Genomic DNA, 27,648 nt, shown 5'->3' on the forward strand with positions numbered 1-27,648 from the left:
GCCTTTCTGTTCCCGGAAGGACTCTTCTTCTTTTAGTGTCTAGATTGTTGCTCTTCAGCCAGATCCTTGATGATACTGGAATAGGCACTTGAGAAGAGAAAGAACACTGGAGTCTGCTATGATAACAATGACAGATGCATCAGCGAGACAGCTAGAATTAATGTGAGGTCTGACAGAACTCCTCCTGGTCTCCATCCTTTCACCAGGCAGGATCCATGCTGTCACATGTCCACTTACAGAAGGACCACCCATTATGTTCAGAATCAGTTGGTGATTTCTGCCACCACCAGGCAAGTCTACAGCTTAAATGGTAGAAAGAGGTACGAGGGATTTCCAGACTGTCTGGTTTTGTTTAGTGTTCCACTCCTTGCTGAGCCTTGCCTGTCATTGTAGTCTTAGTGTCAGGATTTTGGGGCACTGATAATACAGTAGGGAAAGCCCTTTTTCCCTGATTACATTTGGAGGACTGAAAGTATTGTGTGTTTTGAAATAGCCGTAACATTAAAAAACTGAATTTGTCAGACTGAGCCATCTGGCAAAACACTGGCATTTCCCTGTCAGTGAAGGAAACTTGATGGCTGTTGGATTTGGTTTTCTATGCCAACTTTTAATATCTTCTAAAAAGGCCAAGTGCAGTCAAAAGACTTGAAAAAAACTATGTGCCCATCCTACAGTATCATTGTTTTGTTGTGGTGAGGTTTTGTTTGGTCTCCAGCTCAGAAGCTATGAGGTAAATACAGAGTCCCTGATGCATTTTTGAGATCTGATTCCAAAATTAAACTTTTAAATTCTAATGATTTACTTCATGCTCTGCCCCATCCTCTTCTTGCCCCCAGTTAAGGGGTTCTCAGTGCTGGGATTTGCATCAGTCAAGAGCACTTAGTACTGCAAAGATTGTCTAATCTCTCAATATAAAGCTGACTTGTTTAGCTAGGGAAGAATGTATCTTGGACAGTTTAAGATCTGCTCAAGTGTACCAAACTCAGAACAAACTCTGAACTCTTTTGTGTTGGCTCCAATGTAAATTGTACTGGGGTTTTGTTTTGCCAGATATGTTTACTTGAAGGAAATAATAATTCTAGGTAGAAAAATAAAGAAGAGCACCAAGTGTTAGTAGAAACAGTGGAAGTGGTCTGAAAATCTGAACAATTTATAGTATTCTTCAACTTGGGTATATTTTTATTGTCCTTTCCTTGGTGCTGCTGTAATTTAAAATGTACTTAATTGCTCTGATTGCCCTTTTTGCTTTACTCTTCCCACTGTAAAAAAAATAAACTATGTTAGTGGAAAATAATTCTGAAATACTGACTATGTTTGCGGAACCTAACACAGCAATAAAAGGCAGAGATTATCAAATACTGTATCTAAGGATTAAATTATTTTCATTGCATTGAAAAATCTGAAATGGTTTGAGCTCCAGAGACTAATCACTTTATCCTTGCACTGAGAATCTTCCAGTTGAGAGTAACTAACCTGGGCTATTAATACACACTTTCCCTGATGTTTACCTGTGAAAGAAAAGCTGAACTTTTTTCTAATTTATTCTTTCTTTTCTTAAAACAGTCCAATGATGATAATTACGCAGAAGATCACTAGTTTGGCATTTGAGATTCATGATGGTAAGATTTCTTTGAACTGTGTTTAATTATCCATAGCAAATACATTTTAGGAAAGTTAATCATGAGTCAGTGAGTTACTTTAGTCCAGTGTGTGTTAGGACAAAATATGTTTTTGTGTCTCAGTTGATTCTTTAAATGCTTGCTAATGAAGTACCAGGAAATGTTGCTCAGATGCTGCAAAAGCTCTGAAAATGCTTACATTGTGCAGAAGATACTATTTATCAGAAGGCCAATGGCACTTCTGGACCCAATGACGAAAGACCACTGACATTATTTTGGGCTGGAGTATTGATCCTGAGAATTGGCTGAATAAATTTGGAGATCATTGTTACTGACAGATTGCTAGGAAAAGTACATGTCACGTCAGTCACTGAGCACCCCTTAGAAGTCTAATATGTGCCATGTATGCTGATTTTCATCATGTGCTTTGTTTAGTTTATTATCATAATTACACTTGCTACTAACCTGTCAGTGTCAACAGAGAGGTTATCTAACTGTGTCTGTCTTTTCTCCTCTTGGATTTATACATCAGATAAGCCGGGTCTAGTTAAGACAAAAATGAATCCTGCTGTGGGCTTTCCTGAGTAGGGTATCTAAATGTTTAGTTACCTTTCAATTCAAAGGGGTAATTTTCATTTTAAAGTTTGACAATACCATCCAATAAATCTTGCTAATTAGCTCGAATCACTTGGAGCTCCAGCTGCTGGTTGAAGATTTGGGAGTGTAGCCCCAGCCACCTGGATCAAGCCACCTGTTCTTCTGAAATGTCTTTAGTAACATTATGTGTGGAGTTCAGTATGTTTGTCTCATATACATCCTAGCTTTAGTGCTGCTGGTGTTCAAGTTTTTTCCATTCTTGTCAACACTGTCTAGAGAAGCCTGTAGGAAACAACACTGATGAATATGAGAAGTGGGGAAAACACCTTTTGTAAGAATTCTTGTAGGAATCAAAATAAATAATGCTGGGCATATCTAGTTGATGTTTAACTTCCAGAGAAAATTATTCAGAAGTATTTGTCTTGCAGACTATAATCAAATAGACTACAGAGTACACAAGCTAGATGAAACAGCTTATTATGAGAAAGTAATAATTCTGGTATCAAAGATAAATGCTTTCTCTTATTATTATTTTGCTTGAGGAAAGAGCTGTTCTCGATTTGCTGACATCATACACAGATAGTGGAGTTGTGGTATGGGAAAAGCATGTGAGCATTCCTGGTAATCTTGAAACAAATGCTTCATTTAATTAGATATATTCTTAACTTCCTTCACAAACCGATCTATTCTTTTTTTCCCTACTTATGTTAATTCAGATATTTTCTGTTTTCCTCGTAAACCCAATTTACTTTCTGTTTAAATTTCATGTAGATATAATTGAATTCTGAGTATAAACCTTGAAATTTTCTTCCTTGCTGACAGCATATCAGAGATCCTTTTGAGTCTTTATCAGCCTGTGGGGAGTAGCTGATATTATATTGGAAAACTTTCTCTCTGGTTGCAATTGTCCTTGAGTTGGATGATGACCATTGCTGGGAGCACAATGTGAACATGACTTTTAAAAGTTGATGTGACCAATATAAATTCAGGAGCAACTCCTGGTTTGGTGTCAGGAGATGCAGAGAAAAGATGTACAGGGGAAATGGAAGTTATACTGAAGCAATGATTTTTAACCATAGACAACTTAAAAGGGGTCCGTCATGAGAAATCATTGAAAACAAGCCTGCTGTCAGTGGGGTTTTGTTCACTGTATGAAGGTCCATGCTTCCACTGGAAAATACTTTCACATATACTGATGGGCGAGGAGAAAATGTTGAATATCAGTAAAAGTGATTAATGGTACTCTGAGCCTGTAGTCATATCAGCTTGGCTATATTAATTACAGATTATTTTCCTCTTGCCTTGTTTTTTATGCATGTCCAAGAAGAGGTAATGAAAGTAAAGATCTGAAAGAAAGGTGTTTGGTGTACTGGAAGATCTTGGTAAGCTTCAGAACTCCGGTTGTAGTTAGGTTGGCTTTTTGGTAAGGGAGACATCTGAACTTGATCTTTTCCTGGCAGCCTGTTCGTTGTGTTCAGCTGGTTTCAGTGTTAGATTTGGAAGTCCTGAAGAGAACTGGATGTAATAATGAAGACCGTTCACTCATGCTGCATATTAAAGAGTCTGTCTAGCTAATTCCAAGGATAGTTATCACTGTAACTGTTACATCTCTGTGCACTTACTGTGGGGGAGGGAGTTTAAGCACGAAAATTCTATGCAAGTTGCATAGATCGTTTTAAGCTTGCTGTGTAATACTGACTTCAGAAGGTAGCATGGATCACAGGTTTACACATGAGTAAGTTTGGAGTAAGTCTTTGGTGTACTCTGACATTTGGAACTGAAGCCCTTGATCGTTCTTGCCTTCTTGGAGTTTCTTGTTACTTTAATGAATGCTGCCAAAAATGAGCAGTCAATATATTAAAATTTGCTTTGTATTTCTTGTTGGTTATCTTCAGCATTACACATGTATGTATTTGACAGGCAGAAAGGTTTTTGCATTATTTGGAGACTGCTTGTGGCAGTGTTCATACTTTATGGCAATACTTAGATTTATTTATGCAACATTTTCAGCTAACGGCAGAGTTAAGGGAGAAGAACTTTTTTTGTGCTTCAGATCCTATATTCTGAATTGTCATAAAATTTAAGACTAGCATATTTTGGAACAGCAAAGTTGCATTGCAGTTACTCTACAAGTAAGGGCCTTGTCTACAGGTGCAGGTTAGAAGGGCTATAAATTGGAGGACTATACTTGCACAAGAAATTTCTAGCTAGGAGATGGTGGCAAGTAGAGAAGCTTTTGCAATTTTAAGGTACTAGAAGTTAAGCAGGGGAGAAGAGAGATGTTGTCACTGCCTAACTGCATCTTGCAATGAGTCCATACAGCATTTTCTCTTTCTGTTTATAACCTACTCATCCCCACAGAGAATCACTTATCTTGCTGCAATTCCACATGAGATGATGAATCTTTACAGGAAAAGGCCCATATCCAAATCTAACCTCTCTAATCTCTATGCCCTTTGGCAGCTTGCTTTTAATTCTAGTGCTTAATGAATCTTGAACAAAGAGTCTCTTCAAATGTTTATATTCATGACCCATTGAAGTTCTGGAGTTTGCAATGTATTTATTTTTGAATCTCCAAGCAATTCAGCCCACATAACTAGGGAATGTTAGACTTGATATTTGATATTGAAATGGGAAAAAAATCTTCTCACAGCTTCCTCCAAACTTTTTCTTATTTATTTAATTAAACTAAATAATGCATAAAACTTTGAAGGCAAATTCAATCCTGCTCTACAAAACATGAAATCAAATTATTCCAAAGCATTTTTTCATATTACTGTGTTTCATTTTTCCATAAATATATGTGGCTAGATACAGGTAAGAAACCAGAACCATAACACTCTTCTGTTCTGTCAGCTGCTTCTTGGTTCCCAGAGGCTGCTCATATGCTTTCCAACCACAAAAAGAAATAAACTCTTTATTCCTGTGTGTCCCCTTCTCCCATCCCATACACCCCAGGGTTTCAGCTCTGTAGCTGCTAATTTTTTAAATGTGTTTTTCCTGGAGTACTACTTGCTGGGTTTTTTCCCCCTAATTATTATTTCCTCTTATGTATCTGGTGCTCTCCATTTTTTGTAAGCATCAGAGTAGATACTGATTTAGTAAGGCACTGCATATATTGTGAGAACTGAAAGGAGAGAGAGTACAAGGAATATGCAACTCAAATGACTTTTTTTACTTCTGCAGTTTAGTTTGAATGATAATTGGTGAAATGCAGTTAAAGCTGAGTCTTACACCAGTATTTTAGGTCTCATTTACTTAGCTGCAACATCAAGCTATTAGACCAATGTCTGGATTATTTTATGCTGTTTTTCCTCATTGCTATTCTACTATTACAAGGCTGTAAGATTTCCAAATAGGCTATTAGGGCCTATTTCTCCCTGCAAAATAGTGAAAGCATAGCATCTGTCTAGTATGGCCCCTGAGAGGAGAGGAATTTTGATGGACAGATGAAATACATGGAAAATGGGAAGAAGAGGAAAAAGAAGTGAAGGTGATGTTAGAGGAACTCACGTGCAAGCACCGTATTAGTTGGGATGCTACACCATGCACCTGGGAGGTTTTTCAGATCTTTTTTTTTATTATGTAAATTAGTGTCCTGGGTTCAGCAGTAGCAGTCAGTTTTTCTTGTTCCTAGTAGCTGGTGCAGTGCTGTGTTTTTAAAAGTGTATTTGGGAAGGTATGAGCAAGAGAAAAACTGAACAGCTCTTGAGACAGAGGTGTGCACTTCTGTATGTAGAACTAGATACACATACGGATTTTTGATAGGTGGCTGTGACCCAGTTCCACTTTATAAATGCTGGTATTATAGCAAGAAAGTTGCAGCTGTTTAACCAAGAATGCTTTTCTCTAATTTGTCTGCTAATTATGTCAGTGAAACTGCCATGATGTGTGGATCTGTGTTTTTGATGAGTTTTGATCTGTGTTTGACTTTATTATTTCTTCTTATGTCCAGGAGTTTCTTTTAATGCTCTCTCCACTTGTCTCTTGATCTATTTTCTTTCTCTTAGGTGCTCCCTCTTGTGTTAGTGACAGCATAGTCATTATTATTTCAGTATCTGTTACCAAATAACTTTGATTGCAGTGCCATGTACATTAGTGTTTAAAAGAATTGTATTGTATTTCTCCCCTCCAAGCTCTTCAAGTGTTGTTCTGGACCAATGTTTGCTTGCATGGCTCTCTGGATATCAAGACTTCTTATTTTTCTTGCTTTTTGTAGTTTCTTTGCGTTTTTACTCGACTGGCATCTTTATCTGTTTGCTTTTGTTGCTGCTGATATACTAGTAACAGTTAAAACTGTTATTGTCTGCCTGTCTTAAGGTCTTAAACTATTTTAATAACGGCATGCATTTGTGCTCAGCTAGTGATCCATTTCACAACCTCAAAATTGACTGTAATTACAAAAGAGCCTCTGATATGATCTCCATGTTTAAGATTATTATTGTAATACAGGCTTATATCTAAACAATATTAGTAAGTAACTGGTTAGCCAGATTGCATACAAATACAAAGGTAGATATATTCAAACGTATTTACAGCAAAGGTGGAGTGGTGCTATAATGCGATTGCAAACATATTGTAGTGAGAGCATGATAGTAGTCATAATATGTTTTAATAAAGTCTATATGGCAGGATATTGGTGTGTACCTTTGGGATACGATCTCTTGAGGAGGAATTAAAAGATGCAACTTCCTCACGATCTAGACTGCTGGGGATAAATTTTGCTACTGATGATTTACAAAGTTCTATCACCAAGGAAAGGGCATAGGAGTATTTCCTACTTTAGAGGAGAAAAACAAGTTACGGTTCCTGAGTGACCAAATGGCTTCACCTCTCTAACTGATGTTCGATAAAACCCTTTTTTTTTAATCCCCACTGTGAGCTGGCAGCAACTAAAAGCTGCAGCTATTGTAGTAGTCCTGCTTTAGGACAGGAGAAAATAATTGTCATAATCCCTAGAGGAAGGTTACAAAACTTTATGGGTTCCCTAGCACTGGTGTACTGTTAAAGTGGTTTTTTTTTCATCTCCAGTCTGAAGAAGGTAAGGAAGAGCTATGATTAATGAGGCCTTTGTTCCCATGGGCAGATACACCGTCTGGGAAATATTGAATGGATATATATTAATTCATCTCTCATTAGAGAAGCGTCAATGTAAGAGCACCTTTTCCGTATGTATTTTCGATGTGTTAAAAAATCTTAACAGTAGCTTCCTGAAAGCTTTCAAGAGTAGACAGAGGCAGAGATCAATCGTTTCCTTGTTCTTGCATGCTGCGCAGAGGTGATAAATGGGCCTTCAAGCCACTGAGAAGACATTTAAATGAAAGAAGCCTGCAACAAACTAATTCAGGGAAAGTCACTGAAGTGACCTCAGAGAAATTTCTGGCTGGAGGTAGATCTTAGTGCGGTAGGGAAATGAAAAGTTAATGGAGGCTTACTTGTTTGTGGTATGTTTGAGAAAACAGTTGTGTTGCTCACCAGGTTATTTAGGCCTTAGTGACTTATTACATATGTATATAACTGGAACCCAGTTCAAATATGCCATTTCTTTCTTCCTGATCTCTCTTTTTGTTTGTCTAGTTACATTTATTTAGTGGTTTGTCTGGCTTTATACAAGTTCACTTGAACACACTTGGTGACTGCATCTACTTTCTGACTAAAGGGTGTGAATACTCATGTGGAGTATAACAGTGAAAGATGCTCTTGCTCAGGTCAATTTGCATTGTATATGCTGTGAGAGACTGAGGGCTGAGGACAGGCTACTTCCCTACAGTAGTCTTGTAATGTGATCTACATTAATCTACAGGAGTTTTTGTGTTAAATTCACAGATTCACTACTGAGAACTGTAATCTTACGACCTTGAAGGTGAAAGGGCCTTTCAAAATGTTTCTCCTACAAGGAGATGATGTGAAATGCAACTACAGGGAAGAGAAGCTGCTTGCATGAAGTTTGGGGTGATGCTTTGCCCTTTAATTTCTTGCCTTGAATGCAGGTGAATAGGGGTCACTCTGCACTGTGATCAGGACTGAGGAAGGTATTTTTCCAGGTCATATTACAGGAGAGGAGATGGCAAGTTGCTAACCCATCCGTATTCTCAGCTACTTTTAAGGTTAGAAGTGCAGTTTTAAAGTTCTAAGTGTGTATAGGTCACGGTTCATGGAGTCATATGAAGACAACAGTGTTACCATCTTTTTAGTTAGCAAGTATTTCTGTGAGTCATAGAAATAAATGAGATTTGGCTTCCATTCTACCCTCCCCCCCATTTTTGTCTTAAGCTTGAATGATTTTGATATCTAAAAAATCAAAAAAAATGTCTCCAGTTAACATTCTCCTAATGTCCCAAAATTGTCCTATTCTCTCAAATATAAGGGCTTCCCTCTGGATTTACTGGCATCAAGGGATGGGGCTGAAGGCAAGTTTTCCGTGACTAGAGAAGGATCTTCTGTCAAATCACCTATTTTCATAATGCACACTGAGATTTCATATCTATATTACCTCTGCTCTTTCATGAAACTTCGTTAGAAATTGTTTGTTGAGTTTAGGCACTGCTAGGGAGGAAGATAATTCACATGGGATTCCATAACTTCCCTTTGGGGAAACTGTGCTCATAAAAATAAGTTTCTTGTTGCTTGTGATGGCAAAGGAAACTTGCAAACATGAATGGCAGGGAATGGACGTGTGTGCCAATGTCTGAACCAGTGGAGGGGCTGCAGAAGGAGCTGAAGCAGTCAGTCATTTTGACAAGTGGTGCTGGCAGCATAAACCAGGACTTACTTGAAATCAGGAGCTCTGCTTCATCTCTACCCCTGAGTTAGTGGTTAATAGTAATTTTAAGTGCTGAAGGTCATATTTTTTTTACTTTTTAATGGGAGTACAGATTTTGAAGCCTGTCTTTCAGGGGTAACCACCAGTGTTTCAGAAAATGGTCCCTTATGGCAAGAAGGTAAATTCAGTCTTGCTGCTGAATTTAGACTTGGCCTGCCCACTTCTGTAGCAGGGGTGAGGGCTTCTCCTTGGTGCTGGTGAAAGACTTGAGCACCTTTTAATGTTCTCACTGAACCTTGTTTGCAGTCTTGAGCTGCAGCACGAAGGTGCTCTTGAGATCTGCCTTAACTTTTGAATTGTTTAAATCTATCTTGGACTGTGTTCATACTATACATTGAGTCAGTCATTAGTGAGATGTCCCTGCGTTACTGCAATGTTGAATCTGTCCAGTTTCCAGAACTGGGAATAAGGGGTTTAAAACTTGTGGACTTTGAAATCTTAACCAATCTAGAACAATTACTTGTCAACACCTACTACAAGCCATCTTGATGCTTTCCTGAAATCCATGTGATTTCGGGTGTAGTAATGTTGGGTATAACTGAGGATACAAGAGTTTGTAATTTTGTCAACACTAAGAATTGTTTGATCCAATTCCAGCAAAAATTTTACATGATGTAGTACATCTGAAATTGCTTGAGAACTTAATTACACTGCAGCATGGGGCTTGCTCTAGTGAGTAAAGAAACTGCTAATTCATGTGTGGGGGTTTAGCTTTTCTTTATTTTTCCTTGTCCTTTTCCCTAGGAATGTTTCGGAAAAATGAAGATTTGACTCCATCTCAGAGGTGCTTGGCTGTAAGGTAGGCTTTCAGGCATCTCTGTGAGTCTAGTTTTGGGGTGGAAAGAAGCTGGTGTTTTGTGTGCTGCTTTAATGCTCTGTGGAATTGCTACAGTTTACAGTCAAGATAGAGCTTACCCATGTAAAATGGATCCATGCTTTTCTCTTTGTAGCTTAATTCATACATCTGTTCTGGAAAATGTCGCTAGAAGTTTTTATTCTTAGTAAAGAAAAACATTCTAAATTCTAGGCAGTCTATGCAAGTTAATGTCCTATCAGGCAGGAGACTAGTTAACATTCAGTACACATTTAAAGTAGCTGGTGCAGGAACATGCTTGTTTAATTCTGGTATTTAGTATTTAACTTACATTTTCCCCTTTCTTTATTCAGAGACTTGAAAGTGGCATATTGTCCTGGGCAAAACAGGCTTGACTTGAGACAATTTCCCTTAATTGGAATTATTGCCAGTTAACACAAACCTTTGTTTACCAATTCAGTTACTGAAGGGAAAACAAGAAAGCCTAGAGTTGAAAAAACATGCAGGGAAACATCCTTCTTACTCCTTCCCCAGGCTCCGCTTCAGACATCTCTGCTGTGCGAGGAGAGAGTCACCAGGGTTCAGGAGATCTGTCTGAAAATGCTCAGTACTGATTGGAAAGAAATAGTATGTGTAGAATGTTTTAAGCTTTGATTACCAGAGACACACAAACTGCTTTTCTACATGTGGGTTTTACTGCAGTTAGAGTAAGCAATAACATGGAGTATGACTTTTCCTGCTGTGGAAATTCTGTAGAACTACACATTCCATCTCACAAGTTGCTTGTGTTTGAATTACAGACGCATGCCAAGTCTACTGGAGTATTTAAGTTACAACTGTAATTTCATGGGTATCCTGGCAGGCCCGTTATGCTCTTACAAAGACTATATTACTTTCATTGAAGGCAGATCATACCAACTGCAACAGTCTGAAGCAAATGGGAAGGAAGATACCAAATATGAACAAACGGATCCTTCCCCAAATGTAAGATGTATGACTCTTGCAGTGCTGATGCTTACGTTATCATTGCATGGAAAGCTTGGTTTGCACTGTTTGTTTACAGGCATAACTTCTGAGCTGTATCTGGAGTTCATTCATGAACAATATAGCTCCCTGCTCATAAAGTTAAATACTTATTCTTTTCTAAGGCAGGTTTTCTCCATGGTTTCCAGTCTGGATCTTGTGGATAAAAGCAGATTAAACTGAAGCTTCCTAACAAGCTTATATGGTAAAAAGCTGTCTTTAAATTGAAACAGTTCATGCGTGTTTCTTCCAAAGCATATACTGTCCATACCGAAAAGTCTTGGTAAGGATGAAATGCACATTTTGTCATTTGAAAGCTGAGCCTTAAAAGTTCCAGTAAATTTCCATGAGCATTCACAAATTCTATTTCTTTTTAATGTCTTCTTGCAGCAGATAGAAAACACTCTATGTAACAAAGTGAGAAACAGTCATAGAAGAGTTTCATTTTTCTTGCTTTCATTCATGTAGAGAGAAGTGTTAAAGAGGGATTTTGATCTGAAGGCCTAGTAAAAGACGGAATATCCAGAACACTGTGGCTAGTAATCCACACATTTCTTTTTTCTCTTTGTTCTGTTGTTAGAAAAGAGGCCAAATACATACAAATGTCCAGTTGATCATACCTTACAGGAGAGATTGTATGGCCTGTTACCTTGTTACTTCTTAAATTTTAGGGTACCAAATACTACCTTTTCACACTTGTAAACTTGTGTCTGCCTAAGATAATTATTACCTCACTTAAAAAGCAGAATTATTATGGAAATTTTCAGCTAGATGAATGGCTTTCATTATTCCAGCACCAATTTCCTGCTCTCTGCTTATTTACGGATGACCAACTGGTATTCCTATCATCTAGAGGTTACCATCCTCACAGCTGGGCTAACACTGAGTGCCTCCCAATAGATTGTGTCATCTGCTTTGAATGTAGATGAGGACTCTTTGCACATTCCATTCTACCTGTCTTTTGTAGTTGTAGTAACTTGGACCAAGTGGATCTAAACTGGTGGGTAGAGGATGATAACCCTTTAAACTGCTCCACATGGTGACAGAGCATCTAAACTCGTAGAAATGCTGTGGAGCAAGTAGATGCGAAAGACACAGAAGAATTCCTCGCATAGGTTGGCACCTCACAGTCTACAGTCTACATTGATGTGTTGTCTTGGCAAAGTTGCAGACACATCTTTTTGTTTTTAACCATTGTTTGGCTCAGTTGGGGCATCACATTTACGTACATAAAATGCTGTTTCTGCAGAAAAATATGTAGCAAAATGACTGCAAATAAACAGAACTAATCTGGCAGTGTCAGTACTTCTGGACATGTGTCTACTGGTTGCCTGATAGGATGACCTAGCTTTTTACCACATAATCTTACTAGTAGCCTGAACAAAGACAATAGAAATTAATGTAAACCTATGATGGATTCCTCTTTCAGGTAAGTGGTTTTCCTTAAAATAAATTGCCCTTGAGATGCTTGAAACTTTTTTGCAATTTATGCTGCATTAGCTTCGACATAAAGAGAAGCTGTCTGTGCTGTTATTTCATCTCCCCACTGGTGTTAGAGAAATCTGTCTGCGTTTTGTAACACCAGTGAGTATTGTGTGCTTTTGGAGAAATATGAGTAATATTATTTTACTGCATTTGCTGCATCAATTAAAATATTAATTGTCTTGTTCTAGAATAATATTTTAATGCTATTAACTTCATATTAATACTTTAAATTTGTTCCTTGATTCTCATGCTATTTTAAGAACAATAAATTGTCAGGAACTCAAAAAAAAACCAATGGAATGTAATGGGGATCAGCAAATGTTAAAGTAGTAAATGAAAAAAAAAAGCCCTTCAGCTGACTTACAGTAAGTTTCATTTCTTGTTAAATATACTTACATAACCAAAGTAGTTCATGGCAGCCTCCTCCTCTATACTGTGTGTTGACTGCATGATGTTAACTTGGTTTAGTATTATTGGTGTGTTCATTGCATGTTAAATGAACCAAGTCAGAGTATTAAAACTTATTTCTTATATCCCTCCTATTGTGCCTTTTTGCAAGCTATCAATTGTTGGTGCTCAAAGTGGTGTCAACTCTCAGAAATTAATATCTGTCTTTGTAAGTTTCTTTTTATTATGGCTACCCTTAAAATACAAGATTCCTGTCAGCAGATATCTGCTTTCTTGCTTATTATGCAGGCTCTTCCTACAGGTTGTGAAGCTCTTGCTTAGTTACCTGTAATTTTTACCTGAGGTGCTAACCTCCCCAGAATAATATGCTTTAATATAGTTCAATATTATATTGAGCTCCTTATTGATTCTTTATCAATCAAGAACAAGTTCATTCAAATAAAAGGTTTAAGATCCTTTTCTAGCTTTTTGTATAATTTAAATCGATTATAGATGTTTATACAGTAATATATTTACAGAATCTCTGAGCTTAATGACTCTCACATTTATTGCTTCAATTAGAAAGCTGTTCCTGGACTCCTTTCTCTGACTAGATATCTAGCCTTCAACCTAATTACATCCCTGTCTAATTTGGTTTTGTCCTGGCACTGTCTTGTAGCTGAAGTACCAATTTTCTTTCCCAGCCTTTATCATAATTTGGTATTTTTAATATAGTTTATGCCCAGTTTTTGTTCATCAAAACCAAACAAGTCAGGCCTTTCTACTTTTCTTGTTGTAAAATAAGGTGTATGTTCTACTTCATTTGAGGTCAAAGTTATCCTGCAACTTAGTCTTTTAATGCCTTAATGGAACAGTTATTTTCATATTTGAAAGAAATTTAAAGTTTAAACTTTTAAATTAGTTATTTCATCCTTGTAAAAACTGACCAACCCTCTTGTGTGATCCAGTGATTGCCCATTTACAGCAGAGAAGTTTAGATCACTTCCCTAGTTAATTAAACAATAGGAAGTGAATTAATGTTTTACCTAATGCATTTATATTGGTGATTGAACTATAGATTATTTTGTCAGGTGGGAGCTTTTATTTGTATGTAAATGTGTTAAAAACTTGAGTGCTATAAACAAGCCTAAGGCTATAGTTTAATGAACTATTCAGGCCAAGTGTAAACTCTTGCTGAATATGCTATGTTCTTGGGGCAGGGTGCATGAAAGGTAAGGAAGGACCTTTGCTTATCCTAGCAGTGCTATCATGCTTTGTACTGCGCTATGGTCCGATTCGGATAATTTGATGCAGCCTTAAGCAAAGTTGTCATTTAAAAAACAAACCAAAAGAAAACAAAAAACAAAGCCCTCACAACAACAAAACCAAACAGCACAACACCCCCCACCAAAAAAAAACCAACCAACAACCCACCTGAAATGAAACAAAAGCTAAAACCCAAGCCCAAACTCTGGTTTTCCACCTGACTTGTTTCTCTAATCTGACTCACTAGAAAGAAAAGGCAAAAAAACTTGCACTGAAGGTGAGGAGACAGGAACTGTGTCTCACAGTCTTTGTAGAGGCAGATCTCCATCACTGTGAAGGGCACTAATATACCTGATACTGATCCCTGTAAGTGATATCAGCTTGACTGAGGGGCTGAGATTTATAATTATGATTAAAGTTGTGTTTGTCCCTGCATTGAAATGTTGCTGTTAAATTGTAGAAATACAGCATTTAAATACTAAACAAATTAATTTAAAAAACCCTGGTTTCTCAGTATTTTTTCCTTACAAGCACAAACTAAAAACTGCTGAGATAATTTTGTTAAACGTACAGTTTATGGCAGAACCCTGCATGAGTTTACTTTTTCTGAATATGAGTTTTGTTGAAACTGATGCTTCCCTGTAAAAGAAGGGCTTTCACCTCCACAATTTAATTAAAAATCTTCTAACAGCTACTAAGCATATTTTGGGTTCAATATGCAGATTGATAGTTTCTATTTACCAACAGAAAAACTGGTAAATAGTGGCAGTGGCAAAAGCAGGCCTTTGAACAGAGAAAACTTTACTTATAATTTGACAAAACTTATTCTGAGACTTTGTAGAGATCTTAAGATGGAAAAAATCTAATTTATACGGTTATGTTTTGAGTTGTGTATTAATGTTAGCAGCCTATTAATACTGTTTCTCATGCTAAATTGAACATGACTTTTAATTATGGCTTAGACTTGGAAGTTAAATTCTTGCAACTGCCTTCAGAGCTTTGCGGTGATGCCTTTTGGTATTTACAAATATCTAACTTTTGTATGTATTGGATATTGCTTACTAAAGTTAAAGATTCACAACAACTAAACCATCAGTGTGTTATCAGTATTATTTTCAAACTAAATCCAAAACACAGCCCTGTACCAGCTACTAGGAAGAAAATTAACTCTGTCCCAGCCAAAACCAGGGCAGAAAGTCAACGCCCTTTACTTTGAGGTCTTGTAATAGAGTAAAATAGTGAAATCAAATTTATTAAAAAGCAAGTAGAAAAATAATCAAACACCAGTTTTAGCTGTTAGTAGGCACTTGCCCCTTGAATTAACCAGCTGGTTTGTTTAATTAGCTGGGTTTTCTGATCTGCTCTGAATTGCCTTCTGAGAATGAGCCACGTGAGATCTATGCAATATCCATGGTTGTATTCCTCACTGTTTTACGGCTTTTCCAAGTCTAATTATTTATCAGGTTGCACCACCACTTATGTCTCGTGACTGGGTCTTGCAGAAATCTGTGTTTTCAGTTGGGCATTTATTGCTCCATTCTGTATCATGGAACAGAATCACTCTTCATTGTGAAATTAGACATGTGAAGCTGCACTCTAATTGAAGCAGGATGTTATCTTTTAAAGTTTGGGCAAGTATACTGGAAGCAGGAGGGACAGAAAAAGGATTCTTGTTGTCTTTTTGTTCTGATGCTTCAAAGACAAATAGCTGGATTGATTGTTTTCTTGACAAGTTCAGTGTCTATAAAATTGAAATGTAAATGAAAACTGTAATGTTTAAATATTGATACCACTTACACTCAAAACTTGAAAATTACATTTAAATGAACTAGCTCTCAAGCTGCTCTTTTTTAGCTGCTCAGTGTGTTACGTTAGGGGTTCGCACAGAACATGGTGTCTACCTTTGGGATGTTGATCAGACTAGTGATTGAAAGCAGTCAATGCTGTGCATTGTTGCTCTCTGTGTTTTGATAACAGAACCTTACAAATGTTTTCCTAAAGACTATATTCTTTAGAGTGGTGGTTGTATTAAAATGGTATTTTGAGAAAATCTGAGTCCAGGTCCTGCCTAAACAATGTATTTTTACATGTCTGTGAGCATATTATTTGACTCCTTATGGCTTGGACACTCTAGTTGGGAAAACAGGCCTGTATAGAGCTGAGGTGTTTCAGCTGAATATGCATAAACTCTTTCAGTATTTTAGTTGGTTCAGAATTCATATATTGTAATAATCTAATAGATGATACATTGGGGTGGGCAGGAACTGAATACTTGCATTATGCCAAAGACTACCAAAACTGAACTGAAGCTTTGCAGTTGTTTTGGGAATCTCTGCAATAATTGTACTCCTCTTGTCCTAGGTTACGTACTTTGTGTTGTGATGTCCTAAAAACTTACTTGCTTCAGTAATTTGACAATGAAAAAAAAATTGGAGTTGCAAAAAGTGTTCCCAGTATTGACAGGGTTCATACAGGCTCGCTGCAGTGAGGTTGGATTTGCTGTGTTGTTTACCAGAAGTAGTGCTCCTGACTCCAGATAACTACTCATTGAGCCTCTATAAAATATTATCAACTATTTTAAAGTTGGTAGAGTACATTGCTGAAAAACTGACATGTATATACATCTGTTTAGGGAAGGAGCATTATAATCTGCCTTTGTTTCCGGAAGATTAACAAAAAGGAAGCTTACAAAGTTTCCCATCTTAAACTTTTCAGATAGCTGTGGCACAGAAGCTCTTAATCTGTGGACTGTCCTTACTCTTCCACATGACAATTACAGAAACTTTGCCTGTGGAATACAACATTGATGACAACTTCAGAGCTACAGCATCATGGCCTGTAAGGTTTTTCTACCTGTACATGTCTCTTATGGCTGCCAGACCCAAGTATTATTTTGCATGGACTTTAGGTAAGTGTGTATGTATTAAAAAATAAAGTGTATGTCTTGAGTTTCATTTGAGATGCTGCACACTCAGCATGTACTAAAAAGTGACAGTGCCCTCTTGAGGCCTTAGGAGAACATGAGTACCTAGAAATACTATGAAGTATTGTCAAAGTATATTGAATGGTGTCTCTTTGTGAGAAACAAAACTTGCCATAAATCTAAGCACAGTGTTGTGATGGTGTTGCAAATGGGATCATGGTCTCCTGAAGAAATCTGAGTGAAACATAAGGGGGTTTTGGTTTTTTTTTTGAGAATAATAATTTTATAATTAGCAATGATGTTTTTGTTTGGTTTTTGAAAAGATTGTGAATCTGCTCTGACGTACAAGCTCTGGTTTGGTTCAATTTGGTTTGGGTTTTTATACCTTCATTTTGGCATATCTGAAAGGTTGTTCTGAGCCTCTTTGTCGTTATCAGTAATTTGCTTGATGTTATTCAGGCATGAAGGAAAACTGAATATATTGAAATTCAGATGTATTACAGTGGTGTTAATAGTAGATGGCATTTCCAGTAGTGTTTTCAGAATTTGATGGTTCGTGTTTCAGTTTTAATCTTTGTTCATTAAAAGTTCTGATGACCAACAGGATGACGCCCATAGTCACTGATTTAAGACTCTGAATAGATGATACAGTTTAAAGAATGTTTTGATTTTCAGGTTGTGTTATTTGAAAAGTAAAACCTGAACACATACAAGAGCAAAATGCTGTATTTTTATAAGCTGACATCTTGAAAGTGGCTCACAAACCAGATTTCATCAGCTTCCTCCTCCTCTCCAGTTTTACATATTTGTTTCATAACTCTTTTGAGAGAGAATCTGTGGGAAACAATACAATAAAGAAAGCTTTAGTGTAGCAGAGCAGCATGACTCATTTACAGCTGCTGGTTTCATTCCTGGTCAATGAATGAAGTGCTTTCAGCTTGTCTGGATATAGTAGTTCTGGGGCTTGTTGTGGAATGAAATAATTTTGCATATTGGGCTCTTATGCACCAGTAGCATCATCTGTAAAGAGTAGGAGTCATCTGAAAAATGAATAATCTTTGGGTTTTTTTTCTCTGTAATTCATCTTCAGATTAATGCATAAATCCTTATGCATTTACTAGCAGTGCAGAGCTAGCATTCCTTTGGTAAAATCTAAAGAAAATAAACTAGATCAACTCTGTACTGTTAGTTTGCTAAATAGCGCTTTTTTTTCCTTCTTCCTTCCACTTCACCCTATCTAAACTTCTAATAGTATGAGTAGAATGTGAGGGGCCATAACAGTTCTACTGGATGATATGCTTTGGAGTTGTACATTACTATTCTTTACACTGAAGAAAAAAATCTGTTAATGAAACTAATTAATTAAAATGAATAGTTATTAAAATGCTGGTTAAGGAAATGAGTGCTTACTCTACTTGTAGTCTTCGCTCTAGCTAGCAAGAGATTGTGCAGTTTGTGTCTTCAGCTGTTTCTAATTGAGTATAAAACCATTGTCTAGTATTTGAGTCAACATCAGTGATATCAGATGAACGGCAGCAAGTTTTGTTGCTTTCAAAGGTGGGTTTAAAAATCGTTTTTCATGAGGAAATAACAATATTATAAATTACCCTGTAATAAATCAAATGTCACAAAGCCCTTCTCCAGACTAGTAGGTAACTGGAGAAATGGAACTTCAGGAAAGGAACTGTCTGTTTGTTTTATTTCCTAAACACACTGGATTAATACCTTGGGAAAGTTGTTGAGAAGAAAGGAAAATGGAAAATAAGCCCCCAAATTTCTTACAAGTCACTATTGTATAAAGTAAGTTCTTATAATATGGTAATACAAACTGAGTGATTTCTCTTTCCTTGCTGGTTGTAATTTAAAAGGCATGACAATCGAATTGCAGTGCTTTTGGTCATTTCTGAGCTAACAGAATGTAGCTGTGTAGTGATGACCAAGGACACATATGGGTGTTGATCTGCTGTCTCAAATCATTACAACCAGCCAGTGTTTCATAGTCTTGATGCATGTCATTGAGTTTATTTTTCTGTGTAGTTGATCAAGTCTAAGTAGGTGGTATGAGAGAGAAGGGACATCTGCACTATGAAGTGCATAGAGCTACCTTCCATTCTTTAGTTTTTTAATTGGAAGCCAGTGTGTTCCTTGGATTATTTTCTGGTACAGTGATCTCAGTATTTTAAAAAAATGAATAGCCTTTAAAATGTGATACATATTTTGAACACACTACATTTAGGATGCATGATTTGTAATGCAGGCAGTTTATAATTAATCTGTTTCTTTTTGTTTCATTGCAGCAGATGCAATTAATAATGCAGCAGGGTTTGGTTTTAGAGGCTATGATAAAAATGGAGTGACACGCTGGGATCTAATATCAAATCTGAGAATCCAGCAAATAGAGGTTTGTTTCTGTCTCTTTCACATGAAACACGTGCCCGTGTAGGTAGTTGCTTGTAATTTCAGTAACTTTTCCTACGCGTTTTGTTCGTCAGGATAGTGAGTGTGTTCTAAGTCAGAAATGACGTGTTCACACCCTTAGGAAAGGATCAAAAATAGAGTCTGTTTTGAATATCTTCTGCTTGTCAGTTGACTTCCAAAATATTTTGTTGTTTTGAGTGGTTGAGTGAATACTTTATTCAACTCATCAGAGTCAGGAGATATTTTATAATTTATACATCAGAATTTTGGTAACTTTACAATCACAGAAATAATTTGTTTTTATTTTACAGTTTTCCACAAGTTTCAAGATGTTTCTTGATAACTGGAATATCCAAACAGCTCTTTGGCTTAAAAGGTATTTGTTAAAAGAAAGCTTTTCTTCACTGCAGTTTCTTAGATAAATATTTTGTTGAAGATAACATTTAAAGCTAAACTTTACAAAACATCATTTGTTTAGCAACTGCACGGGACATTCTTCTTGTAATACTTGAATTAAAGCTTCTGAATTTAGGGCTTCTCTTTTAGACCAAGTTTCTATCAGGTTGTGATAGAAACTGTTTTTCTTCACTGGTCATAGGGAATCTAAAACTACTAATCTGTGGAGGCATCTCTTGTTTTGCTGTGTTGAAAGCAGTGCATGTCGCTGCAAGCAGCAGGTAAAATGTACATCTTTAGCCTCTGGAAGCTCTGCAATGTTTTAGCCTCACAATGATATAGGAACTTCCATACATTCTGTGAGACAACTTTCTGTGCTCCTTCCATAGTGAGTGCATGGCAAATATCAAACCCTACAATGTCTTGTCAACAAAACCTGCAGATTAATATCCCTCAGAGGCACTTCTTTCCTTGTCTGGGAAACAGGTATAGTGGGTACCCAGTGAACTACATCATTCTGCTTTTACTACTACTTTGTGGTAAATAAAAAACAAGCTCAGTTGATCTTTTATCAATAGGCACAAGTTTAACTAAGACCCCTGTCTTGAGATAACTCAGAGGACTTTATCTTTTCTCTAGGATGACTGGCAACAGAAATAAATCTGGTGGAAGAAACATTCTAGTATATCCGGTGTTCCTTTTTCTTCCGTAATTTCTTTCCTAAATATTTTTCTGACCCAATTAAAAACAGAAGCTGAATTTTATGTGATTATTCTATTTGGCTCAATAGGCAATAGAATCTGTTGCTGGGACAGCCAGCAAGAAAGAGTTGCATGCTTTCGGGTATTGAAATAGATCATTTAATAAATCAAGTAAGCTATTTAGCTATTTTTAAATGCATTTTAATTTAGAGAACAGAAATTTATCAGTGTTAAAACTTAATAGGAAAAGGTTGTGTTTCAAAAAGCTTTCGAATTTCCTAAATGAAATGATTCTCAATGAAACTCATTTTAGTGCTGAAGGAGTTCGTTGTTTTTTTCTAAAGAAAATTTCTGATTCCATTTGTCTTTGATCATGTGTGCAAAACCTTTGTGGTTCTTGTTGCTCTCTTCTGGCATCTGTCCAAACTTGATGCCTTCTTACAGTGGATGTAATACTTCTGCTACAACTTCTGAGGTCTTTCCCTGCCTTGTTACTGGCAGAGTTGAATGATCTAAGTGGATTCATTACCTATATTGTCTTTAGATGACACTCTACATCACAGTGTTACATCTTTTTTTCGCAACAGCAGCGTACTGTCATGCTCAGCTGATCCTTAGTGTTTCATACTGTTGATTCATATTTGGCTACATTCTTTAGGAATGGGTACTCATTTATATCTTCTACTTTTCTTGTTAGATGGTCTATACTTTGGACTTCATCAAGATAATTTTGGATTCTAGTGCTCTGTCTGCTAAGGAAACAATATCAGTCTTGTCCAAACTACCTTCCAGCCCAAAAAAGGAAGGGAAGACAAACTGGAAACATATACTAATCAGTCTACCACCCAAGCTAGTAATGACAGTATAGAACCAGACCAAAGGTAGTACCTTCCTGAACAGTTGATGCTCTGTCCACTTCTGGAACAAATTATGGATATGTTCACCTGAATCACCTGTATTTGAATAGATTTTCTCAGCCTGTTGTGATGACCATTGTTTCCTTGGTTTGTTTTTAGGAATGTTAAGTGAAGCATTTCAACACTACTTGTTATTGACTAATTCATGGAGTTGTTTAGGCTTACTTTTTACTCTTTGAAATTGAAGCCTAGAGTATATCTTACCTGACTTTCGCTAGTTAAACTCCTGAATGCTTTACAGGGGACAATTTGCATAAAGTAGTTAAACAAAAAAAGATTGAAGCCATTTATCAATGTTTTTAATGACACAATTAATCACCAGTCAGTGAAATATACATTCAGAGTTAATATCAGTACTAGAACACATAACAATGTATGTGTTCAGTGTTCTGGTTCAATAAACATTTCTTAACACTTCTCTGTAACTAATCCCAAGGAATTTAAAAAGCGCACTTGTACACACACAGTTATATGCAAACTGCGCCTCCAATTCCAAGGACGTATGAGATACAAAACCATCCCTCCTTCTGGAATTGTGGGCCCCTGCTTGTGTGCACTGCCTGTGAGAGATGCAAATTCTCCAGCTCTATGTGAACCTTGGATTCATGTGCCTATTAGACAAGCATGCCACGAATTCATTCACATGCACACAGCTGATAGGGATGAGACATTGCTCCCTGTGTATTGCAAACTGCAGTGATGGGCCCCTGGCTGTATCTAGTCCACTTGGTATCTACCAGGGAGGATGCTCTGCATTGACCAAGACAGAGGTCATGATGCTGGTGGGGCAACTTCTATTGGTGTCAGACCAAGTTTTCATGACTAGTATTTTGCTCCAAGATGTCTCCCTGACTTGTTACAAGTTTTCCTAATGCTTTTGTACTTTCTAGGCTGAGGGATTCTTTTTGTCAAAAGTCTCTTCCAAATTCCCTGGTTGCTGTTTAGTCTGGCCCATGTTACTTCCCTGTCCCAGTTGGTCTGTTTTGGGCAAATGTCCTTGGATAGATTTGTCTATTACACATGTATGCACCTGCACCCTGCTTAACTCTATGTTCTCATCTTAATGGCCATTGTTAGTGAAGCCCCTTGGCAGGAAGAGGAGGGTTGAGCTGGTACCCTCACTGAAGAACTTCTAGAATAAAACTTATCAAATGTACTTGACTGGAACATACAAAATCAGCAAAATACACTTTTGATCTTCCCCTATTCAGATCCTGTCTTTTTACCTTCTCCTCTTTAACGTTAACTGCATCCTTTGGGTCAGCAATCTCTTGTGTATGTAGAAGTCATAGTAAAGTAGCTGCGTTAGCAATAGAAGTTTTGTCCTTATATATCATCTTCTATTAGCTTGTCATATTTGAATAATAGCCATATATTCTTTTCTTCTGTTACTTGCTGTGTACTTATAAAAACCTTTTTATATACTTGTGTCTATGGCCATTTCAGTTAAAACTCATTTTTGTGCATTAGCTTTAGATTTGTGTTCATGCATGCTTGTGCTGTTTATTTTTGCTTCATGTTAGTGTGTATCTGTTTCCATATTTCCTATTGCTTTTTGGTTTTCAGATAAAAGACATTAAAGAAATCTTGATGAAGCCATCCATATCAGGACCTTACCATGTTTCCTATCATTCTTCCACATCATGATGGTTTGTCATTGTGTCATTTAATGTCTTCTAGGAACTACCTGTGTTGGATTCCTTTTTCTGCTCTTCCTTCTAGAATTCCTTAGTGTAGGACCTTGTCTAATAACACAGTCGCAAATTTTAAATAGCAAAGTTCAGCATTCTCCTTATTTGATATTCTCACATCCTTAGAGTCATTAATTATAATTTCATCGTCATGCTCACCTAATTGCCATACACAGATACATTACCCACTGTAGTCGCTCTGTTACACAAAATTGAAGGTAATTATTTTCCCCTTCTCCTATAAAATGCTTTCATTTTATGAAAAATATACATCTGACTTATCACAAAATTTTGTGAGGTGCTCTCTGCCTTACAGTACAGCTTTTCCAACATGTTCTTGGATGGCTCAAGGTCCCTTATTAACACTGTCACCTTTCTTTGGATGCTTGTGTATCACTTCATTATAAATAAGTACTGTATATGGTGGCACATGAGAATAGGTTAGCACTAAGGAGTTAAATAGGGAGCTGCGAATACCTTCAACACTGACAACACTGGCATATAATTGTAAACTGCAGTCACATTGCAAATGTTGTGTTGGAGAACAAACTACTGAAAGTACAAATGTATAATTGATAACTGGGAAGACTATTGGTGGTTTGTCTCATGTTATTTGTCTTGAATTGTCTTTGACTTGCCAGAGTGTGCTACGAGCGTGCTGCCTTCAGCCCAACGATCCAGACCTTCATCCTTTCTGCCATTTGGCACGGGGTTTACCCAGGATATTACTTAACATTCTTAACAGGAGTACTAATGACACTAGCAGCACGAGCTGTAAGTACCAACCAAGCATCTTCTTAAATAACAGTAAGTTTTGTAAAAGGAAATTGATCATGTTCTGTACTCTAATAACACACTTTACAGTTGATATACACTCTGTTTGGTAGTGGTGTTTGTTTTTCTTAGATATAAGAGCAGTGGCAATGATTAATTATGGGAAGGGGTTGATCAGTGAAAACAAGCAAGACTGTATACAGCCTATAAAGTCTTTGTATCATATCTTTTGTGGAAGCTCTTCCTCTGGATTAACTGACCGTGTGTTGTTATGCCACGTTGAAAAGAATCATGTTATCCAAGATCATTTTGAAAAAAAATTCTGACTATGGAAAAAAAATCACTGATAAGTAACTTAAAATTTGGGACCAATGCTATACTTTGACAAAGTCCATTCCCTCCCTAATTTCCGTCTAGTACCTTGTAAAGATGATAACTAAAGAATGCTCTTCCTCAACCAGCAGATAAAAATCTCTCATGCAGTTACTATTCAAAACTGGCCAGCCAGCAGTGCTGTCGTATTAACAAGCTTTTGAAGCCCTTATTCAGAACTATATAGACCCAGCAAATCTTCCAAGACATCTCTCCCAGTTCTGCTTGAGAAAGCTGCAAAGAGCAGAGGCAGGTTTATCAGTGTCTCATTGGGAAAGAGGAACAAACAAATCACATCGGCTCAGAGTAGCATAACAGACCATTTTTCTGTTAAAAGAACTAGGAGAATAAGAAATGAAGCAGGCTGTTCTTTGTTGCTGTAATAGCTAGGGGAAGGTGGTACTTCACATTTCAATGTGTCATTGCATGTGACAATAGGAGAAAACTGCAGGGAGAGATGGCAGGATGAAGGGAATGTGGCTAGAATTACTTCTACAGGTGAATTTGAGTAAGAAGGACAGGAAGGATAAAAAAGGTTTTTAATGTAAAGAATTAAATCAGCAGGAACTAGCCTTGGATATGTTCTTCTGAACAAGGAGTTTTAAAGAAACTGAAGACTGGAGAAGCTAAACTGTATGCTTCGGTGTGCAACTCTTCAGAATGCAGGTGGCTGGAAGGTGGCAGTGGTACAGAAGCTCAAATAAGAGTCAGAAAATAAGAGTGTGAGCAAGGATGACAGTTCAGTTGAAGGAAGGAGGGATGAGTATCTACTAGTGTCTTTCTAATTATAGACTTAAATAAAACTGAACCCAAACGTGTGTGGGTTTTGGATTTTTTTAATACTTTTGATATTCCATTGTTTGCACAGAATTTTACAAACAAAAGACTCAGCATAGAAAAGTTAATAATTTTATAACAGTCTCCTTAATACTGGTTGTTATCAAGACTCCTGAAATGTCACTAGACCTGATATTTTGTATATTCTGATTTATACCCTACTCATCCTAAAATATGTCTTATTTGCAAGTATGTGAAAAAAGCTTATTATATACAAACTTTCAACAGAAGCACTCTGGCTTTCATTTACTCCAACACTATTTACAGAATGGCTTGATGAGGTACAATGTCTGCCTCATTCAGACAAGCAGTCCAAAGTAGTATTGGATTTAGGGGGGATTAACTTACATTCTGCTTAAATTCATAAATACTTAAATTCCTGTTCTGGATGCAGCATGCTATCATAAAAGGCAGGGAATCTGAATTGGCTCCTGTTAAAGTTGATGGGCATTTTGGATAGTTCAGAGACGATTGACCAAGCTGTAGCATTTAAATTCATTCTGTGAATTCTGTAGAAGTGCAGCAAACTCTGTACGGTAAGATAGCTCTCCAAGTTATTCCTAAACTAATTTACTATTATCTGCTTTTTCAGATAAGAAACAATATCAGACATTATTTTGTTGACTCTCCTGCTGTTAAACTATGTTATGATATTGTAACGTGGATGGCAACTCAAGTAGCAATAAGTTACACAGTCGTGCCATTTGTACTGCTCTCTGTAAAACCCTCTATCACCTTTTACAGGTAAGCACATTCTACCTGTTTCCTTTTTCTTTGTATTTTCTATGGCATCAGATTTCTGAAGGTTTTTTTAGTGATAATTGTGATTGATCTGTTAGTTGAGTAAACTGTATTTCTGTTCTAGTGGTCAAACATAGTTTGTGTTGTGAGAAACCAGGAAGTGCTCTTGTTTTCCTGTTACAATGGACTTATGTTTCCTGGGGCTGCGGGGGGAGTGGGGAGGGAAAACAACAGGCAAGGAGAAAACCAGAGAGTACCTTTGGGATTATTGTGTGCACTGGAATGGTTTTACAGCAAGATAAGATAATGACTTCCCAAAAGTAACTTGTAAAAAAAAAAAGAAGTTGAAAGCAGACTTTTATTCACTTTAAATCTCTGCTGCAGCACCAAGTACTATGAGGGAAGACTTAATTTCTGATTTCCCCTTTATTACTTTTCTTAAAGGAAATATTAGTATCTTCCTGTTTTACATGCAAATAATGCAAGTAGGTTTTGACAGTGTATTCCTTAAACATCCTGTGAGAGCGGTTCAAGTTTAACTGAATTGTTATTTTTGTTTGTGTTTTAGCTCCTGCTATTTCTGTCTTCATATTGCCAGCATCCTGGTGTTGTTGGTATTTCCACTGAAAAGAACTCAAAAAGGAAGTAAAAAGCATGTCAGCATCCAGCCCATATGGTCCAAAAAACTAGAAGAGGAAAATCTTTTGCAAAAGAACAGTTATTCCACAACAAATAATAGTTTCAGTCAGAAGCAAGAAATAACCTGCAGATATCAAGCACTGAAACAGTGATTGAGGAAATACTATGATGAATATATTTTATATGTTTTCAGAAACCCATTTTTAGCACCTTTTAAAGGGGTTTGTATTTGTTTGCAAAGATGTTTAGTAAGAAAAGAATGCATTACCTACCTAGGAAAATCACATACAATAGCAAGACTGGAAACAAAACAAATTAACCCCTCCCATGCCATGTCCCTGTGGGTCACGCCTTATATGAAGATATTACCACTATTTCAATGGGCACTCAGGACTTGCAACGTATGTCCATAGGGTCATATGTGTGCCCTTTGCTGAATGTACGTTGTATCCCAAGGCACTGATGGGGTGGAGTAAAATTGTGTCAATCTAGGATTAACAAATGGAAATAGATTTTTCCAAATGAATGACTTGCCTTAAACCCTCTATTTACTGAAATATTGTTTCTAAGTGGGTATTTTCAAGTTTGATTTTATGTGGAAAGCGTATTTCAAATGTATAATATTATATGCTGTAAAGAAGATAAAAATAGGAAATGCAAAGTCATTAGAAGGCTTTTGAATCTTTAAAAAGGAATTGCAATAAGCATCTCAGTATTTGGAGGGTTTTCTTAAAGTATCTCAAACTATTACAGTACATTACAGAACTGTAAACATTACTGATGCCAAATTGTAGTTAGGTTTCTTTGATAAAGAGTATAATTACACATAGCCCTTCTGAATCGATTAACAAAATATAAAACACCTAAAGGTTCACCTTTTCTAGGGCTTGATGGCCCTAATTTAGGTTTCTTTTACTTTGAAGCACCTAAACCCAATAAAACACTGCCAGGTGGGCTTTGCTGCTAGAAAAGGCAGATGTAGGACACAGAACCCAACGTCCAAGGACCAGGACTTCAATGAAAGTGCGTTTTTACTCTTAAATACCAGAAATACTTGTTCTAGAATAGAACTGTTTTACAAAACATGATTTTAATACTTATTTTCATTTTTCAGGCAAACAACAGTTATTTGATGCTTTCTGTATAATGCAGTGAAATTACCTTGAGCCCTAGTGCAAACATGGTCAAACATGAAATTGCTATAATAACCAGTTTCTGTATGCTT

General features: G+C 36.9%; 1 protein-coding gene across 1 annotated transcript in view; it reads left to right on the plus strand.

The window, feature by feature from the left end:
* The window catches only part of MBOAT2 (membrane bound O-acyltransferase domain containing 2), an 85,652-nt gene extending 58,150 nt beyond the window's left edge, over positions 1-27,502 (plus strand). Inside the window, exons 5-13 of the mRNA XM_034060671.1 lie at positions 1,564-1,619; positions 9,784-9,838; positions 10,654-10,837; positions 16,730-16,922; positions 19,235-19,338; positions 19,667-19,731; positions 23,702-23,834; positions 25,636-25,787; positions 26,353-27,502. Of these exons, the coding sequence (XP_033916562.1) occupies positions 1,564-1,619; positions 9,784-9,838; positions 10,654-10,837; positions 16,730-16,922; positions 19,235-19,338; positions 19,667-19,731; positions 23,702-23,834; positions 25,636-25,787; positions 26,353-26,575 (1,165 nt within the window). The 3' untranslated portion in view covers positions 26,576-27,502. The remainder of the gene's footprint in view (positions 1-1,563; positions 1,620-9,783; positions 9,839-10,653; positions 10,838-16,729; positions 16,923-19,234; positions 19,339-19,666; positions 19,732-23,701; positions 23,835-25,635; positions 25,788-26,352) is intronic.
* Positions 27,503-27,648: the final 146 nt, after the last annotated feature.

Source organism: Melopsittacus undulatus, chromosome 3 (genome assembly GCF_012275295.1).
Source record: "Melopsittacus undulatus isolate bMelUnd1 chromosome 3, bMelUnd1.mat.Z, whole genome shotgun sequence".
NCBI classification, from domain to species: Eukaryota; Metazoa; Chordata; class Aves; order Psittaciformes; family Psittaculidae; genus Melopsittacus; species Melopsittacus undulatus.